The 22,784-nt window shown below is 36.7% G+C and overlaps 1 protein-coding gene across 1 annotated transcript in view; it reads right to left on the bottom strand.

Annotated features, from left to right (window-relative positions):
- Epha6 (EPH receptor A6) overlaps positions 1–22,784 on the bottom strand; it is a 951,985-nt gene that overhangs the window by 109,550 nt on the left and 819,651 nt on the right. The window contains 1 exon segment of the mRNA XM_028879452.2: positions 12,465–12,674. Within this exon segment, the coding sequence (XP_028735285.1) occupies positions 12,465–12,674 (210 nt within the window).

The raw sequence follows: 22,784 nt of genomic DNA, 5'->3' as shown, positions 1-22,784 counted from the left end.
TTCCTGTCACACCTTCAATGCCTTTCCTGTAGTTAGACTCAAATTTCCACTCCTTTCCCTGACACCAAATTCCTGTAGGACCTTCCCTGTCAATCCTTCAGTGCATCAGCCATTCTGGCCAGAGTCCTAGTTACAAAATATGCCAAGCTTGTTCCCACCTGCAGATTTATATTTGTTCTTTCCTCACCTTAGAACATTCTGGCTTCAGACATTTTCTTAGCTGCCACCCTCATTATATTCAGGTCTCATTTCAATGTCCCTAATTAAAGAAGTATTTTCTGGCCACATCTTCCAAGGCACTTACTGTGATTATTCTTATTCTATACTTATCATGGCATAAAATTATTTTTTGTTTAAAAATTATATTCACTGCAGCATATTCAAAACTGCAAAGTCCATGAGATTGACTTGTTGGTGGAAAATCTGCAGTACCTGGAACGGTATCTGACACACAGTAGGCACTTTATTACACATTCATTATATATGATCCCAGTATAATGATTCAAGAACATGATTATTTAATGTCTGCTTTTCCCCAAAAATCTCAGAACCTTTCGTCCAACAAATTTATTGAATTTAAATGGACAGATTATATGCATATATATGTATAATGTTTTCATATATATTGTAAATTTATCTTCATGAGATGACCACTATAATAAAACTATTTTACATACTTTCACTCTTTTCTTCCTCTTGTGAAGAATTAAATTCTACCCTTAATTAAATTTCACCTGTAAATTGTAGTATTATTCCTACAGACAGTATACTTTTCATGAGAACACAGTTCTGTCCTTGATCAGCTAAAACAATATTCTCTGGGCAACATTTTCCTATTTCTACCTCTCTTATCTTCTGACAACAACTATTCTACTCTCTACTTCTGTGATATGGACTAATTTAGATTATAAATATGTATATATACACATACGTGTGTGTGTGTGTGAGAGAGAGAGAGAGAGAGAGAGAGAGAGAGAGAGAGAGAGAGAGAGAGAGGGGGGGGGGGGGGGGGGGGGGGGAGAGGAGAGAGAGAAGAGAGAGAGAGAGAGAGAGAGAGAGAGAGAGAGAGAGAGAATGCTGTATTTTTTGTGTGCCTGTATGATTCACTCAGCATAATGTCCTTCAGGCCTTCAAGTGTTTCATATTGCTGCAAATGGTAGATCCCCCTTTCAAAAGTTCAAATTAGCATCAGGGTTAAAAGTACTACATTTCTACAGTTGAGTCCTGATATCACACACAGACACACAGACACACAGATGTATATGTGTGTGTAAGTAACATTATGTTGTATTTATATATTTAAGAATCATGTAGAGGCCATGGTTTTCTGAGGGAGTAACGGAGTTTTATGGGAAGTGTTGGAGGAAGAAAAGGGAAGGGATAAAATAATGCAATTGTATTTTTATTTAAAATAATATTAAAAAGAAGCACTGGCTCCTTTTTCCTTAAAATATGCATTCTGTGATATTGAGTTCCATCTATCTTAGCTCTTATCCATGTTGTAGGTAGCATTTTGTGCTCAAAGAATTTTGGTATAAGTTTTCAGAGATTTAGAAAATCAGGATTTTCTTCTTTGCTTTTGAATATCTTAATCCACCATTATAAAGCTTCAACATTTGTCGCACTGGCTTCTTCAAACTGCAGAATTTTCAGTTCGTTACACTACCGTAAGGGTTGTCCCAGACATACCCAGGAGTGGGCCGTGGATAACAGGGATAGGAGAGAAGTAATTAGTGGTTTTGCTGAGGGTAATATGCTAATAGTTTCAATCTTCCAACCTGTCTTTTCATGGCTTTACTATTCACAATGATTAAGCAGCCCCTATAGTTAATGAGTATATGTCCTAGACATTTTCAAAAGATGTAAAAAAGAGGGGCCAGAGAGATGGCTCAGAAAGTAAAGATGTTTGGTGCCTTATCCTCTGACTCCCTATCCCAAATAAATAAATATAAATAGAGGTAATGAAAATTTAAAAAGTCAGCAATAAATAAATCACTTATCTTCCAGGGATGTACATGAATCTGAAGTGATTTATTACCTTAGGACAAAAACAAAAATAAAAAGAACCAAATAAACTAACTATTCATACTCCTCTTGCACAGAAAGATAGGTTCTTAGCAGATTCTTGTTTTAAAGAATGTTTTCCAGTTCTGAAGTCTTAGAGTATTTTTCTTTAAGACACACATTGAATAGATGGAAGAAATACCCTCAGAATGCTTATCTTACAGGGCTTACCCCTCACAAATGAAAGAATGAGATACTTTCCCAAGCACTGCTTAACTTCTTATGAATACATCTCACTTAGATTGCCCTACCTTATAGTCTAGGTCATTTTTTCCCTGTGAATGATCATGCTAAATATTTTTATTCCTTACTCACAGAGTCCTAGAGCTATGATAAACTATTGTTTTCTAAGCTTCAGAAATGAGAGCTCTTTAAGGAATGCCTATTTTTCTGTAGGCTGTTTATTTATTTTCATTGGGATTTAACCCAGGGCACTACACAGGCTAGGCAAACACTTTACCACTGACCCGTACCACACCTTGGGTTGAGTCTTTGGATGATCATTTTTGGAGCTGTATTGCCTTCTGTTTCTATCTTGATTAAGATTTGCTACCATCAGAGTGCTACATTCTTAAGTGCCACACCCTCTTCCACTGACTCTCCAGTCACCATTAAGGTTTTGCTTCTCTTAGCCTGAGATCTTGGTTGTTGCATATGGTGCTCACTCACAATGGGTGATGCCTTTGTCTCTATACTTAGCTCACGTTCTTTGTGCCTGCTAGAGAGCTTTGTTGTACTTATATGTACATTTTTGTAGGTTTTTTGGTACAAAGTGTGGTATTTTGGTGCAAAGTGTGGAACCTGTTAGTTTCTAGAAATGTAATTTTACAAAATTGTTTCTTTATTTTTGAGATTATAATGTAATTACATCATTTCCCCCTTCCCTTTCTTCCCTTCCAAACCTCCCACATATCTTCCTAGCTCTCTTTCAAATTCATAGCCTCTTTTTAAAATTAATTGCTGTTACTTGCATATATATATATATATATGTATATATATCCTGCTCAGTCTGTACAATGTTACACACACACATATATATATATATATACATACATATATATATGTGTGTGTGTGTGTGTGTGTGTGTGTGTGTGTTTTCAGGCTGACCATTTCATATTGAATAACCCGTTGGTGGCCCCTTCCCTGGGGAAAACTATTTCTCCTACTCTCAGCTTGACTCAGTTGCTCTTTGTGTATGGACGAAGCATCATGATTATTTCCCCACCCATTTTAGCATGCCTATTGTCCTTGTTCAGCTCATGTCTAGGCAGTCATATTGGTGAAACTGTATGGGTCTTAGAAGCTGTAATTTTTTTTTTAAATTTGACTAATGTCATTAGAATTTCTGTTGCTAAAAGAGCACATTGAAAAAAATAAATAAGAACTCAGATTTCCCTTTATAGATAAGCCTAGCTTATTAAACATCTTTTTAAGTGAAGGAGTACACCTTGTGTCCTTTCAATTTAGGAAACCTCTGTTGAGATATGTGATCTTTTCTCCTCAGTTAATTATAACATCCTGGGAATTAACTGCTTTTGATTGACAGTGATCATAGGATCTGTTGAGTAACTACCGTCTGTGTGTGTATGTTAACTGTAATCTTATTCTTTTTCTGTAACTGCAAGCACATTTCTTGAAGATGGATCTGATTCATCTAGGCTGGATTTCGTTGCTATTTCTTTTTCCAAGGTGTATGTACCTATCACCTGCATTATTGAACAAGAAGTTATTTTAATCTTTATGCAACAGCTTTCTGATAGCATCATTATTTTTGTTACCTTTCTTTTTACTCCTGTTGCTGCATTTAAAAAAAAAAAAAAAACAAACCCAGCCACTTCTTTCACTTGACATTTCAGTTAATGCTGCACAAGAACATGTTCTTCCATTTTTTCCCCTGCATGCTGCTTTGTGGAGGTCACTATTATTATAGTTTTCTACCTTAGTATCTGGTGTGTGCCCAACACTTTCTTATCTACTACACTTTTAGCTTAGCAAAGGTCTAAAACATGAAATACAAACTATTATTCAGCCTGCTGTTGGTCCCTCCATCACGTTCTAATGCACAGAAAGTGTCTTGGTAGGATGTCAAAGGACAAAGTTTTATTTGCTGAATTTCAGAAGTAAAGAACATTTTTTTTTCAGTAGAAAGCTTTATATTTTCTCAAGAAGCATTCCATAGCAACCTTTTAATTTAAAACATACTAATGAGGGAACATTCTGAGTATATTTTACTAGAAGTTTTAGCAAAGCTCCAGCAAAAAATCAGGTACTCATATCAGATTAAAGTACTTCTAGGCAGAATTGCAAAGGATCATCTTGTGCTGTTTTGTTGGTTTGTTTGAGATAGGTTACCTCCAATCTCCTAGATTCTGGGATTATTGCCTATGTCCTCATGCCCAGATATCAAAATATTTTGTAAATTTATCCTCGCACTAAGCATATTTATTATTAAAAAGGCCAATCTCAAGATTTAAAAATTAATACAAAAAGTCAAGAAAATTCATAAACACTTGAGTTAGGTAAGGGTTCATATCTCTCTCAAGCTATTGCATTGATAACTATAATTATCTACATATTAGGTATAGGCCATGTCTTCTTAAACTGATAGATTTGACATTTCTCGTATTTTTCTTATAGAATACGGAAAGGAAGCTTACAAAGGCAAATTAACCAAAACTAAGATGTTAATAGAAATCTAATTATCTAGATTATGTGTTATCAGCTACAGCATTCTGTATTCCAATAAAGAAAGTGCCAATATACAATTACTGCTGTTGAAGAAAAACAAACAAAAATTAGTCACAGATAACATGAAAAGTAGTAATCAGGAAACCACAGAATTTTGTCAGGCATTATATAATGATTCCTACATGTTGCTTTAATCTTTAAAATATAACAGAAATCATTACCATAATTAAAAATAACACTACCATTATATTTTAAATAAAAATTATCTCTTACATCATATGAATGTGAGCCAAAATATATGTTTTAATGTTTCTTTGAGGTAAATAGGACCTTATTTCCATAATTGAAAGCAAAGAGGCTTAGCATTTTCAATATAAGTATAAGCTGTGGTTGCCTAGCAATATTCAAATGAGCTAGAGTACCTTTTTAGGACTGGTTATAAAGCAGTTGTCCATGTGAATATGTGTCAGATTTAGAAATGAAAGAGATTTTTCAGCACTTAAATTTTATCCAGATAGGACACCATTTATCAAATGAGAAAACCCCCAAAGAGTAAATAATTTCTATGTAGATTAACTAGTCAAAAATGGTAATTTCATGTGCATTGTTGGGAAAGGGTCATAATCACCAACTCTAAGAACCTGATAGTTTTTTCACAGAATTGGCACAGAAAAGCATGGACTTAGTTCTTGTCAAGACACTATTTTTATAATTTATTTCCGTCTCTCCTTGGCCTACATTGCACATTTCTTGGTTTCACTGTCATTACCAGGTCCCAGGGTCCCTTAGCAGAGGCTTGATGTATTTTAGCCTAGGGTTTAAGTGCTTTGCTAGAAGCAGCTGCTATTACTGTAGTTCCTTTTAAGCTGCATTGTCCACTCTTCATGTCTTCAGAGATAGGAGTCTTATTATATGCTGCAGTTGGTTATTCTTAGTTCTGTCTCCATATAGTTTTGTATGTGTTCTCGCCTTCAGGCTTTGTTAGTAGTGGAGATAGTTTTCTGGAGTGTATTGCAATCATCGAGTTACTGCTTCTTCTTCCTTTTAGTTCTGAAGAATCACAGTAGAAAGTTCTGGTAATGTGAATACCCTGATAGAGAGATATTGTTTCAAAAACATGAGCCTGCCTACTTCTTCTAGTAATGTAGAATGTCCCATCTAGGAATGTAGCAACTAGAGCTAGGAAGGAATTCCAGGAAGTCCTGTTGTTGTTTCTTTCTTCCTTGGATGCAAGGTTTCCATGAAAGCTTTGGCTACTAAATCAGGTGCAGCTAAGGTATATAACCTGGACTTACCTACTTTATAATGTTTCCCAGTGGCAATAAAGGAGGGCCTGTCCAGTCAAGATTCTATCCAAAGTAGGAGGCTTTCTATATTCCGCCCAATGAATCTGGAACTTTTGTGCCCTGTTGTCTATTTGTAAATCATAAACCTACTTCTTATGCATATCTGTGCATGCCTTGTATTGCTGGACTCAAGACAGTTAGGTATATACATTATACCTCTACATTGGTTCAGGATTCATAGGGTAAAAGTGATATGAGTACTTTCAGTTTTGGAGGCTGGCATAGTATAACAAGCTTTGTTATTTTCTACAGAGAAGAGCATTTTCTCATGAGGGGTAATCCAAACACACTCCATAACAGGTTCACTAAAGAGAACCCTACTGTGGTAACTCCATAATACATGGTGCCGAGTACAGATTAGATCTTAGACCTGAATCAGGACCAATGAATACTCAAGTGTGGGAAGAAACATAAAGTTCTAGTTATATTTAATTATAAATCTCACCCTTTAACCCACTTTACTGAACTTTATAATGTAGAAATATTGACATATATTGCAGGCATATGGATTTTAAATAGGGCTTTAAGGAGTTCTCACTGCCATTTGTTGTAATATGTTTTTTGGGGGCGTTTTTTGGTGTTGTTGCTTGTTTTATTTTTTTAGAAAACATTTATTTGGCCTCCATTTGATTAGGAAAGAATAGCATTGGTGTTAGAAAGAGCATTTGTCTGAAAATTAAATCAAAAGTACACACAGATTTTTAATAGGGGACCTGTGTCATGATTAATAATGTCTCTCAACAACTAGTTATTAATAGATGTCTGGATACCAGCACTCTACCACTATAAATTATATTTTCTTTTCTTTTTCTGTCAATATAGGTACTATTGCATCACTATTTGTAAATGTTTTATAATGTCCATAAGAAAGGGATTGGAACAAAAACAGCTCTGTAAAATATCTAAAAATAGGAAGACACCATGTGCGGACTAGGCCCTCTGCATGAGACAGACAGTTATAAAGCTTGATCTGCTTAAGGGGTCCCCTGACAGTAGGGTCAGGATTCATCACTGGTGTGTGAGCTGGGCTTTTGGAGCCCATTACCTGTGGCGGGACACCTTGCAAAGCCTTGATGCAGTGGGATGGGCTTGGACCTGCCTCAGCTGAATGTACCAGGCTCCGCTGACTCCCCATGGGAGGTCTTACCTTCTTGTAGGAGGGAATGGGGGAGTGTTTGGTGAGGAAGCCTGTAGGGTCAGGAGGAGGGAAAAGGGGGATCTGTGGTTGGCATATAAAATGAATAAAAAATTCCTTAATAAAAAAAATCTACTTGTAATAATGCCTTCTTTAATTCCGTCTTTTCTATACTATCTATGCCTAATTAATCATTGGATCTTGAAAATTATATGGTCATAATGATTTTGACCCTTTCTTTTCCTTTTTATCCTAGCTGCCATTATTTTAATTAAGCCTGTGTGAGCTTTGGAGTCTGCATGGTTGATGCCTACTTGGAAAGTCTACTACCAGTTTCTCTCGTCCTTCAACCTTCCACTCCTTTCTTTCTTGTTTTCAGCAACATCTATGACACGAATCTACTGTTTTGTTTTTGTATCGTGCACCTCAGAGGCTTCTTTGTAGTTCCCATAGAAAAACCTTCAAATTCCTTGGAGCTCCATTCAAGAACCTTGAAAATTTTTGCTGAAGAAGTGAACCCACCACCCCAATCACTTTTCCTGGACTCCATTTCTAACGGTCCACACTTCTGCTTTCCTGCCTATCCACTCATTTACATTTCAATGTCCTCCCTGCCAATTTTCTTTCCTCATGAGGAATGTATTTCATCTAAAAGTCTGTGGGGTGGTTTGAAAGAAAATAGCCCCCAAAGCGGGGGCACTAATAGGAGGTGTGGTTTTGTTGGAGTAGGGGTGGCTTTATTGGGCACTAATAGGAGGTGTGGTTTTGTTGGAGTAGGGGTGGTATGTCACTGTGGGGTGGGTTTTGAGGTCTCCTATACTCAAGCAATGCCCAGTGTGGAAAAGAGACCACTTCCTGTTGCCTGTAGTTCAAGATGTAGGATTCTCAGTTCCCTCTCCAGGACAATGTCTGCCTGCACACCAGTATGTTGCACCATGATAATAATGGTCTAAATCTCTGAAAACGTAATTCACCTCAATTAAATGTTTTTCTTTATAAGAGTGCCATGATCATGGTATCTCTTCACAGCAATAGAAACCCTAAGACAGTCTGTCTTTATTTTTTATGTCATGACAGTGTCTTTGCCATTCTATAAAGCCTTGTTTAAGCTACTTATCCTTGTTATCACCATTTTTCTTGTTTAGATCTCCAAAACAACACTAAATGTATCAAATTGCTGGGATGTACAAGACTATCTGCTCTTAAAATAATGAAGTCTTTGAAAGAAATGGCCTCATTATTTTAGGATTGAATATCCATGCCCATTATAAAGGCAAGTAATCAAATTAATGATATTTATATTATACTTCAACTTTTTTTTCTTATTCTCTTTCTCTTTCTTTTCTTCCTTCCCCTTTCCTCCCTCCCAGTTGTGTGTGTGTGTGTGTGTGTGTGTGTGTGTGTGTGTGTGTGTGACAGTGTTACTATGTACCTTGCCTGGCCTGGAACTCATTATATTGACCAGATTGAACTCATTCATAGATCCTCTAACTATTTTTCCTGAGAGATAAGATTAAAGGCATGTGCCACCACCCCTGGCTTTCCTCATACCTAAAAATTCTTTGAGTAGCATGGTAATTTTAAGATCTGTAAAAATATTTGATTATATTATTTCACATTTACTGATCTTTTAAATTCGGAAACACATCTTAAGACAATCTATGGCTTGAGAGTTGTTGTCATTGGATTCTAATATGCTGGCTGCTTAATTTTATATTTAATTTTAAAATATAACCTAGGTCTAAAGCAACTGTATTTTAAACTTCTTAACCTTGTTAGCTATGTAACAGAAAATGCTCAGAGGCTTGGGGTCAAATCTGATCATGTATATACATGATTTTAGGTTACCTGTTAGTTTTATGAAGATATTAAATATAGATATGGGCTTCTTATTTTAAAGAGCAATTAAGTTATTACCTAATAAGGTGTTCCAAATATATATATATATATGTATATATTTATATTAACCCTTTTTTGTATATGTATATATACAAAATGTGTCTATATATGTGTATCTATATATATTTGAGTGTATACATTATATATATACATATATACATGTGTGTATATATATACACACACACATACACACAAAGAGCTCATCAGTTACTTTCTTGTATTTTAGATAGATTGCATATGTAGCAAATTTATAAATTTTAAAAATTACAATTAATATTTTATAGAATAATCTTTAACCCTAAGAATTGGTCTAAATTATGGGTTTATAAAAATGAAGAAAGAAAATATCCACAAATAATACAAAATATCTTGTAACTAACCAAGCAAGTGAAAGACCTCTATGACAAGAACTACAAAGTATTTGAAGAAAGAAATTGGAGAAGATATCAAAAATATATAAAGAACTCAAGAAACTAGACATAAAAACCACAAGTAATCCAATTAAAAAATGGAGTATAGATCTAAACAATTCTTAACAGAGGAATCTCAAATGGCCCAGAAACCTTAAAGAAATGTTCAACATCCTTAGCCATGAGGGAAATGCAAATCAAAATGATACTGAGATTCCATCTTACACTTGTCAGAATTAAGATAAAGAACACAAGTGACAGCTCATACTGGAGAGGATATAGAGCAAGGAGAACACTTCTCCACAGCTGGTGGGAGTGCAAATGTGTATAGCCACTTTGGAAATCAATATGGCAGTTTCTTAGAACATTGGAAATCAATGTTCCCGAAGACCCAGCTATGCCATTCTTGGGCATATGCCCAAAGGACACTCCACCATACCACAAGGATACTTGCTCAACTATATTCATAGTAGTTTTATTTGCAATAACCAGAACCTGGAAACAATCTAGATGCCCCTCAGCCTAAGAATGGATAAAGAAAATGTGGTATATTTGCACAATGAAATATTACTCTGCCATTAAAAACAATGAATAGGAAATTTGCTGTTAAGTAAATGGAACTAAAAAAGATGATCCTGAGTGAGGTAACCCAGAAACAGAAAGACAAACATAGTTTTTCCTCACTCATAAATGGATATTAGCTATAAAGCAAAAGAGAAACATGCTACAACCCATAGGAGCTAAGTAACAAAATGCTCAAGGTGGTGGGTGGGATGCATGAATCTCACTGTGAATGGGAAATAAAATGGACATTCCCAGTGGACATGGGGGAGGGTGGCTGGAAGGGGATCGAGCATGGGAACAAGAGGGATCATGTGGGGGAATGATGGAGGGAGAGAGTACCAGGAGAGACAACAAGAATCTGGGGGTATCTCTGGGGTGAGCTAGAAACCTAGAGCAATGGAAACTCCCAGGAATCTATGAGAGTGACCCCAACTAAGATTCCTAGCAATAGGGGATATGGAGCCTTTACCGCCCATCTCCTTAACCAGGTAAGACTTCTAGTGGAGGAACTGGGAAACCAATAGATTGGTGCATAGCCCAACTGTTATTAGAGAGGCTTCACCCAGCAACTGATGGGAACAGATTCAGAGACCCACAGTCCAACATTAGGAGGACTTGGAGAATCCTATGGAAGAGGGGGGATGAAGGGTTGTATGAGCCATAGGGGTCAAGGACACCACAAGAAAACCCACAGAACCAACTCACCTGAGCTCATAGAGGCTCACAGAGACTGAACCGACAACCAGGGAGCCTGCATGGGACTGGCCTAGGCCCTCTGCATACGTTACTTTTGTGTAATGTGATCTTCTTGTGAGACCCTAACAGTGGAAGCAGGGGCTGTCTCTGACTCTGATGCCTGCTTTTGGGACCCATTCCTCATTCAGCCTTAATAGAAGAGGAGGAGCCTAGTCTTACTGAAACTTGGCTGGTTGATATCCATGGAAGGCAGTCTGTATTTGAAGAAAAATAGTGGAGGAGGAGTAGATGATAGTGATGGGGGGAGTAGAGGGAAGATGGAGAAAATTGGGAGGAAGGGAGGGAGGGGAAACTTGGGTTGGGATGTAAAAACAAAAATGTAATAAAAAAATGAAGAAAGAAAATTTAAAAAGTCTTTAGAAAAGTGAAAATAGCTACAATATTTTCTAAATAGAAGATGGAGTTTAAAATACCATTTTTCTCTAAAATGACTAATGTATTTTCAGGTTCTATACATATTTATTTTTATAAAGTATTTGGTTAAACTAAAAGATCAATACATACGTGTACCTTACATATCAGAATTAGAGATTAATTTATTTTCTATAGATCTCTATTTTATATTGAAACTGTGAAAATGTTGATAAATTATCACAGGACATTGCAACAAAAATAATAAGGGCACAAATTTTTTTATTAATGATATAAAATTTCCATCTACATCAAGACTGATTGAATACAGTGAAACTTCAAAATATTTGATAGAAAATGAAATAAAGGAGAATTAATTAATGGGGTGCCATCTAAAAATTATTTGCAAGGTTAAAAGATGGAAAAACAGTAAATATGTTTTGGATAGTCTCATTGATGTGCTCTTTCACTGATGCTGATTTAAATCTCAAATGAATCATTGGTGAGAATTTTAATATACAAGTGATGACAGTTAAACTGAAAATCAACAGCATTAATATACTTCAACAGAGATGTTAAGACTAAATTCTTCAAAGCAATATCCAAGGAGATGAATACAGTGAATTGTCTTGGAGCAATTAAAAAATATTTAAGATACTCATGGTGTAGTTGACATCATATAATTTAAGTTGATAGTTTTGTTTTAAAGAGTTAGCCTTTTATTCTTGCTTCCTTTCCCCGCAAGTACAATTTAAAAATGGCTTAGAGAACCTTTATATGTTTCCAAAGAAACTTGTTATTCATTTATACATGCATCTGGATCATCTGATAATATCTACCAAAAAAGGTGACATTTCCTAATCACTGGGTCCTTATTAATTACCCTTGAAGAATTAAAGGCAATGTTGATGACCCATAAAGAGGTCTATTTAAAGAATACTTATTAAACAGCTAAAATATCTCCAGCAAGGGCAGGTTCATTTTGAAGGCAGTCATGAGACACATCTCCATCATGATCGCGAAGTCCTCGCACATCAGAAGCCCAAAGATAAAATTTCTTAAAACAACAACAACAGCAGCAACAACAGCCCTCTGAGCCTTCAAATATAAGAAATCCTGTTAACTAAGTAACGTATTAGTAAGAACAAATAGAAAATGAGAACATGAAATCAAGGAAACACGAACCATTATTCTAACAGCGTGAAAGAACTGAAAGCAAGCACGGTGATAGAACGAGGGCACGGAACTTACAGTTGTTGTATAAGCTGCTTCTGGATCATCTTCCAGTACTCGGGAGAGACCGAAGTCAGAGACTTTGCACACTAAGTTGCTGTTCACCAGTATGTTTCTGGCTGCCAGGTCTCGATGAACATATCCCATATCAGAAAGATACTTCATGCCTGATGCGATACCCCGCAGCATGCCGACCAACTGGATGACAGTGAAGTGGCCATCGTGCTTCTGTGAGAGAATCATTCCTGTTAGTTGACTGACATTAATACAATGTCCATACGTATACGCAGTAAATTAAGCCATGGATCTTTGAAGATAAGCATCAATTCTGCTGACCATTGCTTGTCTTCCTAACAAAGTACAAGACCCTTGTCTGACAGTCAAGTCAACCTCCAGAGGAAATTATGTCAAAGACTTTTTTTTTTTTTCAAACAAGAACAAACTGAAGTAAAATGGTGTGAGGGAAAAGACTGCAGAGAATACACAATGGACATTCCATATTTATAAGCTTTGCTGAAGCTGCACAAGCAGGCAGGAGAGCAGCAAAACCTGTGATTGGGAGAAACTCATGTGGTAACCAGAAATACTGTGGGAAATAGCAATCAGGCTAGGACATTCAAGAAAAAAAAAAGATACATGAACAAGAAATGGATTGATGAAATCGGCAGATAAAATAGAAAAACACAAGTAAACAGAAAGTAACTAGATTTTTTTTTTAAAATATATTGGGCAAATATAAAAGGAAGCATTAAAAGTTGACTGGAAAGAAGCTACTTTAGCTCTTGGCAGGAAGAATATACTAAATACCACAATGTAAATAATATGTCAGGCAGGGTAGTGTTACACAACAATCAACACATGACATCTTATTCTCTCACCTAGAGTAAAAAACAATGCTGCATAATCTACAAAACAGTAAAATCAGTCCAACAGTATTCTGTGCAAAACACAAGTACAGGCAAAGTCAAATGCAGATAGTGGTCTTGATATCAGATGAGATGCAAATACAAATAAACATAATGCATATTAACTTTAACTTACTAATTGTTTGGAGACTGTTGTCTTTGACAAGTTACAGAGAAGCATAAAAGGTTCAAGTCATTTTTATACACCAGTCCAAATTGATTTATGAATGATATTAAAAGTGTGTGTGTGTGTAAAGACATTAAGGTTATATTATATAGTAGAAACACACATAAGGATATTTTTGTACTACAAGCTGTTTGTCATAAATATTTGATAAAAACCACAAAGTGGCTTAGACACAAGGGTGATGAGACCCACTGCATCTCTCACAGTAACACTGCCTCCTCCACAATGCTATCCCACTGATTATTTAGAAGAATAAGCTTACATATCAATGGTGCAAACTTGGCCTTATCATATCATCTTATCTCTCTAATATCTCTTGGATTATATCTCCAAAGTGCAGAGTAGAGAAAGGAAGCTTCTCTTAAAAGAAGCTTCCTCACAGCAACTGTGTCCATTAAAGTAGGTTCTTCTGTATAATTAATGTATAAAAGATAACCTAGCAAAGAAAATCCTTGGTGTTATTAGCCCTTTATGTTCCCAATCCATCTTCATAGTCCACTGTTAGATGGAATCAGCCTCTTCTATCATGTGTTCTACCTACCTCTCTGCTATTAGGAATCTCAAAACTTGAGAATTGAAAACATAAATTCTATTTTTTTCTGGAAAGGATTACACTACACTTTAAAGGCAATTCTTTTTCACAAAGTAAAGTTCTCCCAGATCATAGTTATCATCAGGCAGAATCTCTAAACAGTCGGAAGAGTTCAGGACCATGAGGAAATAAGGAAAGCCTCATTCCCTTCTTCGTACAAGTGTAGTGATCCAACCCACGGTTTTGATGAGACTCACGTATAAAATACATAGGCGCCTCCTGGATTGTTTTAATAATTGTTAATAGTTAATGAGTCTTTGTTATTATTACATGACATTTTATAACTGCAATGAATCAGAAAATTCTGTTTTCTAAAAAACATGTTGTTACTCTAAATACCTACAAAAATAAATAGGCACACAAAGTCATGTGGAAATGTAACTTCTAAACAATCCTGAGGGTGGCACAAAGAACAAAATTACTATTTAAAAAATATATCTTTTATTAAATAGCAAATGTGAACTGCAAAAAAAAAAAATAGTGGGCTCCCCAATGGCCTTTACATGCACATATACAAGGTATTTTTTTTAAATAATTACCATCCTGTTATTTATGTGTATTACTTGTTTTCCTTCTCATTATTGGTACCATTCCAATTTCTATACTCCCTTCTAGTTTAATGGTTTTGTGGTTTTGTGAATTTTGATTTTATTTCTTAAATTTCATATATGAGAGGAAATATTATGTTTCTAAGACTGGCCAGTGTGTGTGTGTGTGTGTGTGTGTGTGTGTGTGTGTGTGCGTGTGCGCGCGCATGTGCACACACATGCAAGCATGCACACTCACATGTGTATGTAAGGTTGACATTGCTGTCCATTTTTTTAAATTTTTTTTTTTTTATTTTGAGGTCAAGGCACCCACTGAACCTGGAACTTACTGATTCAATTACATTGGCTAGCTAGTGAGCTACATGTGAGCTACCTTCCAGCTTTGCTTCTGTAGTCTTAGGTTTGCAGGTGTGTACTGCTCTACCTTGCCCTCCGTGTGGGTGCTGGGATTATGACCCAAGATCCCTTATGTGGGCACTTTACTGACTGAGCCATCTTTCCCACTCTGATAGTAACTAATTTTGTTTAACACTGATAATCTTCAGTTCCATCCATATTCTGGAATATTTACCTTGATTTCATTCTTGTTTAATGGCTGAAGAAAGTACCATTATTTATATGCACCATGTTTTCTCTTCTGTGAATACATCGATGGGTTTTATGCTACCTCCATGATGGGTCTATTGTGAAGAGAGCTGTGATGAAGGTACCTCCAGAAGTGTCTCTATTTTATGCTGCCTTAGAGTCCTTCAGGTTGTAACCCAGGAGTGGGTTTTTATGACAGTTCTAATTTTAGTTTTTTGGGATTATCCATACTGGGTTTCAAATGACTATACCAGTTTACATTCCCATCAAAGCTATTTACAGGTTTCATTATCATATCTTCACCAACATTTCATCCCATTCTTTTCAATGGCTTTAGCAACACAGAATTCCCATAGTATAACATTTATCCTTCTAAAGCATACAACTTAAGAGAACTTAAGAATTTTCTTCATCACTCCAAAGAGAACCACATATGGACCATCATACCCTGTTATGCTAAAATAATACCACCACACTAGGCAACCACCAACCTACTTTCTACCACAATGGGGTTTTACCTGCTCTCAATATTTTCTAAGCAGAAACACACAACTTTTTATGACTATCTTCTTTCATGTTGAACCCTAATGTTTCTGAGACTATTTTGCATTGTAGCACATGTCATTGTTTTATCTCTACATTTTATTCATTTAAAGTTAATGAATATTTGAATTACTTCCATGTTTTAAAGATTGTGCATGGAAGTTTGTAATGGTTTATTTTAATGTTGTTATTAACACTGGAAGAGGTTTGGATTAACTGCTTTCCTATCAACTGCATGGCAATTTATTTTCTACAATGGTAATCACTGTCATTTAAAAATTGAGATACTGGTGTGTGAGAGAAGTCTGAACTACTTTGAACATGTTGTTTCAGAGGTCACACCATGTTCCTTATCAATTTCTAATTCATTTGGCCAAGAATTCTTTTGGGGTTCATAAAATCAAAACCATTTTTCATAATAACAACATGAATATATCTGCTTTTTGTAACTAGGTTTGAATTTGTGTGAATGGTACAAAGCTCTAATAGGTAAAAGGTTAGGAGCCTAATATGAATTAAGATAGTAACATTCAAGTAAAAATAGATTGCTATCTTTATGTTCTTCTTTGCCACATGCAGAGAACGCTGAACTGTCCTTGGTATAGTGAAGCATTAATTTCCCTAAATCTTGTCTGTGATTATATACCTGCATGATCAACACCTGTGAGACAGACTAAAAGCAAGAATGGACATGGGAAACATTACATGGCAGTACATTAAAAGTAGGCCTTCAGGGTTGGGCTTGGGACTTGTATATTGACAATAATCAATTACCAATTCAGACTGACCCTGTAAAGGTCTAATGGCATTTGGTTATAGTACTTCTGCAGCCATGGCTATTTCCAAGACAGGAACTCCGGTAAAAGACTTTAATCTCCAAAGTGCCAGAAGTCCCAGCATGTAGGACATTCAATCTGAGAGCTTACCCTAATGTAGTAGTTTTTGGATGCAAATTTTCTATAATCCATTACCCTGATTATCTACTGGTGACAACTTCTGTATCTTTCAATCTGTCTGCTTACTCTCCATCCATCCATCCATCCTTTCATCTATGCATCTATTCTTTGTTCATAACATATCACCCAGGTGAAAGGTAAACTCCAAAAGTAATGAAATATTATTTGAGGTAGGCATATTTTAATTGCTACTACATTGGCCTTGGGAAAATATACAACATTTATAAATCACTATAAACCAGTGACACTCTTAAGTCTTCCAGATGCTTTTCCATTTATTTCTCCACTCTGGAATCTAAGCATAGTTATTATCACCTTTATGTACTGGTGGAGTTATGGTTTATAAACACTACACAATAGAGCTTTTAAAACTATTGGTCCCAACTCTACATAGGATTTTGTGATTGGGTGTTGGGTCAACAATATCTGATAATAATAAAAGGCTTAAGAATGTGAAATGATGTCCCTCAACTGAAGAATGGATAAAGAAAATGTGGTATATCTACACAATGGAATATTACTCAGTGGAAAAAATGACATCATGAAATTTGACGGCAAAAGGATGGAACTAGAAAAAATTATTCTGAATGAGGTCACCTAGATCCAGAAGGACAAACACAGTATGTACTCACTCATAAGTGGATATTAGATGTAAAGCAAAGGATAACTAGACTACAGTCCTTAGCCTCAGAGAAGCTAGGTACCAAGGAGGACCCTAAGAGGGATGCATGGATCTTCCTGGGAAGAGGAAATAGATGAGATGTCCTGGGTAAACTAGGGGCAGGGATGGGGGAGAGTAGAGAGAAAGGGATGGAGGTATGGGAACATGAGGGATCAGGATGGTCAAGTTGGAGGTGGAATAGAGTGGGAGAACAATAAAAGTGATATCTTGATTAGAGGGGGCCATTAAGGGGTTAGGGAGAAACCTGGTGCCAGTGAAACTCCAAGGAAACCACAAGGGTGACCCCAGCAAAGACTTCTAGCAATAGTGGAGAGGGTGCCTGAACTGGACTTCTTCCCCTGTAATCAGATTGGTGACTACCCTATTTGTCATCATAGAAACTTCATCCAGTAACTGATGGAAGCAGATACAGATATCCACAGCTAAGTACTGGGCTGAGCTCTAGGAGTACAGTTGAAGAGAAAGAAGAGGGATTATATGAGAAAGGGGGGGACAAGATCATGATGGGAAATCCCACAGAGACAGCTGACTTGAGCTTGTGGGAGCTCATGGACTCTGGACAGATAGCTAGGGAGCCAGCATGGGACCGACCTAGACCCCCTGTATCTGGGTGATAGTTGTATAACTTGCTCTTTTGTGGGGCCCCTAGCAGTGGGACCAGGACATGTCCCTGATGCATGAGCTGGCTCTTTGGAACCTATTCCCTATGGTGGGATGCCTTGTTCAGACTTGATGCAGGGTGGAGGAGCTTGGGCCTGCCTCAACTTGATATGCCATGCTTTGTGGATTCCCAAGGGAGATCTTACCCTGTCTGAATGGAGGGGAAGGAGGAGTGGATGGGGGTGGGAAGAAGGGAGGTGGGGGGAGGGGACGACTGGAGGGGAGGGGAACTGTGGTTGGCATGTAAAATAAAATAAAGAAAAACAGAAAAATTATTTCATTGCTACTTTATCACTGTAAGAAAAAAAATTGCAATGACCAAAAATTAATTAAAAACAATTGCGTGACAAATCCAGGCATTTTTGGCAGTGTTTGCTCACATTGCATTGTTGGGGCTTCACTGCAGTACTGGCTCTGAGCACACATGTGTAGTTTGCAATGTGCATGCTGCCATGCCACACAGTGCCAGGGAACACTACTTGAAATGCTCCAGCTCAGCTGCAGGACTCACACGGTATGATCTACAGTGCTTTTACTGAACATGGGAAGATTTTCGCTGTTGTGAAAACACAACGCTTTAATTACAGAAAACAAAGACTTAAGATTTTCTTGCATGATTCTTCAGCACATAAGTATCACATTGGTATATATTTGGATTGCATTATATTAGAATGGTAGAGCTTAAAATTTGCTAATTGAGGAGCAGAGGTGAGATTCCCAAAGAAATCACTTAATGAATATTAGTTTGGAATTAGGACAGACTTTCTAATGATATCTGAAATGGTGCTAAATGTACTGCCATTTTGTATTAAATATTTCTACAAAGTAACACTCTCAGTATTGAGGACCCTGAATCAAAATATTAATGAACCCATTAAAGGATCTCTCTCTTTTATATTTTCAAGTGCTCAGCATAGATTCAATTATTTTAAAATATTTTCAAAATTTTAAAAAATATCCAATTATTTTAAAATAACATGTATATATATACGTGAGTACAGGCATGCACATGCCATGCTACACATGTGGATGTCAGAGGACAATGTAGGCTTGTCTTTCCCTTACACCTTATTGGAGGCAGGATAAACTGTTTTTACTTCAGCAATCAGCAGGCTGTCTGGCCTTCAACATCTGGAGATGCTCTTTTCTTTCCTCTCCCACCCCATCTTGTCAGAGGAACCCTATGATTACAGATGCTACCACATCTGGCTTTGTGTAGGTCCTAGGGACCCAAACTCATTTCACTACACTTGTACTGCAAGAGCTTTATTCTCTGAACTGTCTTGTGAGCACCAATATTTAATTCCTTTAAAAATATTAATTCATTTTATGTGTATGAGTGTTTTGTCTGCTTGTGTGTGTGTGTGTGTGTGTGTGTGTGTGTGTGTGTGTGTACGCACAATGGGCATGCCCACTGCCTGCGGAGTTCAGAATAGGGTGTCAGAGCCCCTTAAAACTGGAGTTATAAATGGTTGAGTAGCCATGTGGGTGCTAGGAACTGAGCCTAGATCCTCTACAAGAGCAAGGGCTATAAAGTGCTGAGCCACCACTCCAGCCCCCAAGTTTTGATTCTTCATGCATAGGTAAATAACCACATCCCTCTCATTAGTGAGAAAACTTCCTCTTGTCTTTAAAAGATAATGAAATCATGCATGTGCAAAGGACTTGATTTAAACCAACAATTTCTTCGTGATTTATTACAAGTAAATGGTTGGTTTCTACACAGATTTTTATACACAAACAAACATATCCAAAGTTATATCAAAGTTTCTTGGGTAAAAGGAATTGTGAGTATAATAGTTTAAGAAGCCCTGAAGAGGAGAGTATGCATTCTTATGTATAATAATTGTCAGAAAAAGAGCTAGCCTCATCTTGACCTAGCCTTGGATAGTTTGGGCAGCACTATGTAGCATAATAAAGTATGCTGTAAATGATCTCTGAGAGTTATTAAATCAAAACCAAGCAAACAAGAACATTCCAGATAACTCAAAAAAAGGCTATTCTATTCTTCTATGTCTGGCTAAGAGGAATAGCCTCATTTATTCACAAATGAGGCCCTATGCACTATTTTTCTCTAGGAACAATGTAACTGTGTTCTCCAAACAAAATCTATATCCCCTATTCTACTCAGTGACAATATCACTTTTACAAATTCAGTTCAGGACTTGGCTTTCTTGAATATGGCGTGTAGTTAATAAAGAGTGACAGAATTTAAACAAACTTTTTTAGCATCTTGGGGTTTACTGATTGCTACTGCTATGACATTCCTATTGTTTTGTATAAACCAGGTGGTTTTCTTGAGGCTGGGCAAGAGTCTTACCCTTTTTATGCAGCACTTCTATTACACCTTCCACCATGCTGCCGTCCACAGCGCAGTGCTTGATAAATATTAATTCAAATTCAATTGAATTGTTTACAAGGGGTGGAGAAAAATGTGAGAACACTGAAATTTAATATCTTTGGGCTTCCTCCTGGAGATTAATCAAAACGAAAGTGTGATTTTTTTTATTTGACATATGGTTTCTTCCCCGAAAGGCAGATCCAAATGAAAGCAAGTGAAGGTGACATATTTACACAATGCATTTGGAGCTTAGTAGCTAGAATTCTGTTTGCTTTTACCCTGTTCTTTCTTTGCTTTCTCAACCTGACTGCTGAGAAACAAGGAATTTACCCTCTAACTGACAGGAAGGGTGAGCCTGATTGGAAGGGTTTTCTGAGAGCTATACATAATAATGACTGCTATTCTGAAAGCTGCAGAGAGTTCCATCATACCCTTCCTCAGACCCTGGGGCACAGCATCCTCTAGATCTAAGCTGTCACTGGCATGTCACATCATCTCTGCAGCAACTCCAGCTGTTTTGATGGTTCTCAAGGCCCTCCTCTGTGAGTTGCACCCACAGACACATTAAGCTTTTTAATGTCCATTCTTCTTAGAGTTGAGGTAGCTGGCCTATGCTTAGAACAAATATTGGATTAGAGGATCAGCCTGTCCAAAGTTACCATATAATTGTCTGTTGAGTTTTAGTTTTTGATAAATATGCGCAGGTCCTAAGAAAACCAAAATCTTATACTGTCATTGCATAACACTCTTCAGTGATCTTCAGTGATAGAACAAGATGCAATGTTTCCATCATGAGTCTGAAATTGTGACTCTCTTTTAGATCTTTAGTTCCACATCCTTATTTTTACTCACCTTTTTGGATGTTCAGTTCACCTGTAAAACTAGTATCAGTTAATAGGCTGGGCTTATACAGCTCCCTCATCAAGGGATACTGACCTTTTTTTTTTTCCTTCACCTGAGCTTTTCATGACAAGTTTTGTCTTCTAAGTGGCCTTTTGTATAAATACATGCCCTGGGACAATATTCATCAAAGTGTCTACTGTGGGGTAATGATTGCTCTGGTTGATAGAAGTCAACGTGAAAACTAAATCAAGAAAGGTGCTTGTACTAGAGAGATAAAAAATAAAAGAGTCAAAATAGGTGAGATCATTTTAAAGATGATGGTAAAACAAATATGACAGAATGATCAAAAAAAGACTGTCATCATGGAGCCCATGAACATTTCTAAGCACGTACCAATAGCTCAGATTAAGAATGAATTAGTTTTGCAAGAGAAGGGAAAGCCAAGGTGGCTGGAATCCTTTACACGAGGAGGAGAACAAGAGAGGACCTGAAGAGGATGACAAGGTAAAGTCAAAGAGACTCACGAAAGTCATCATAGTTAAAAGTCTATTCAAAATATGAGGATACGTTGGAGAATTATTTAATAGTAAGTGAAGAATGATATATTCTTATTTTCATGTGGTCAGGGGAAGCAGAGAGATAAGTTTGGAAGTTAATAGGATAATCCAAGAGAAAGAGCCTGTCTTGAATGAAGTTCAAGATTTATTTTAGAAGTTGGCTGGCAAAGCCTGTGATTAACTGGACAGAAGAGAGTACTGACTCAGGAAAGTCGATTTCTTCTGTAGGACTGACTGAACGTACCTTGTCGTGTTCATCCTTACACTCGAAGGGCCTACTCCAGAACTGGCAAGTGATAAATACTCAAGAGATATCCACTGAATTAAACTGCTGAATGCATTTTTCTCTTAGAGAGAGAAGCCATTCAAATCCTCAGTAAGCAGTAAGATATGTTTCTTGAACTATTTTTTTTTTCATAGAAAGTTAGATTTGCTAGGATTTCCCCCAAGAATATCATATGTGAACAGGCTTTGAAATGCTGATTATACTTGGAGCTATCTCTACTTTTAAAAGCAAGATCCTTTGACTATAAATAACAGATCCTTGCAGTTCTGGTACAGACCTAGAAAAGGGGGCGGGGGTGAATGGCATCTAATATTTCTGTTATATATTTTGAGGGGGTTATTATTGAAGAATCTTGGTAAAATAGAAACCATCAACAAAATAGACTTAGAAACTACGAAAGATCTGATTACCATAGTTTAAGTCAATGTGTTGAAGCTCTTGCTGAAAAATGTGCAGTACTCTATAAAAGGTAGATCTTTCTAGTGATTCATGACCTAGAAAGGTTAACTATCAGTGATAACATTATACCTAGTCGATCACAAGCCAGTACTCTTGAGCAGCATTACTTAAATCATCCATCATCCATCAAACACATATTTATAGAGGCTCCAGTTCTCAGCACAAGACCTTGATTTCCTACAATGAATAAATCA

The sequence above is a fragment of the Peromyscus leucopus genome, chromosome 12 (assembly GCF_004664715.2).
Source record: "Peromyscus leucopus breed LL Stock chromosome 12, UCI_PerLeu_2.1, whole genome shotgun sequence".
Classification (NCBI taxonomy): Eukaryota; Metazoa; Chordata; class Mammalia; order Rodentia; family Cricetidae; genus Peromyscus; species Peromyscus leucopus.
Note: the sequence above shows the minus strand (reverse complement) of the source record. Positions and strands in the feature narration are given on the sequence as shown.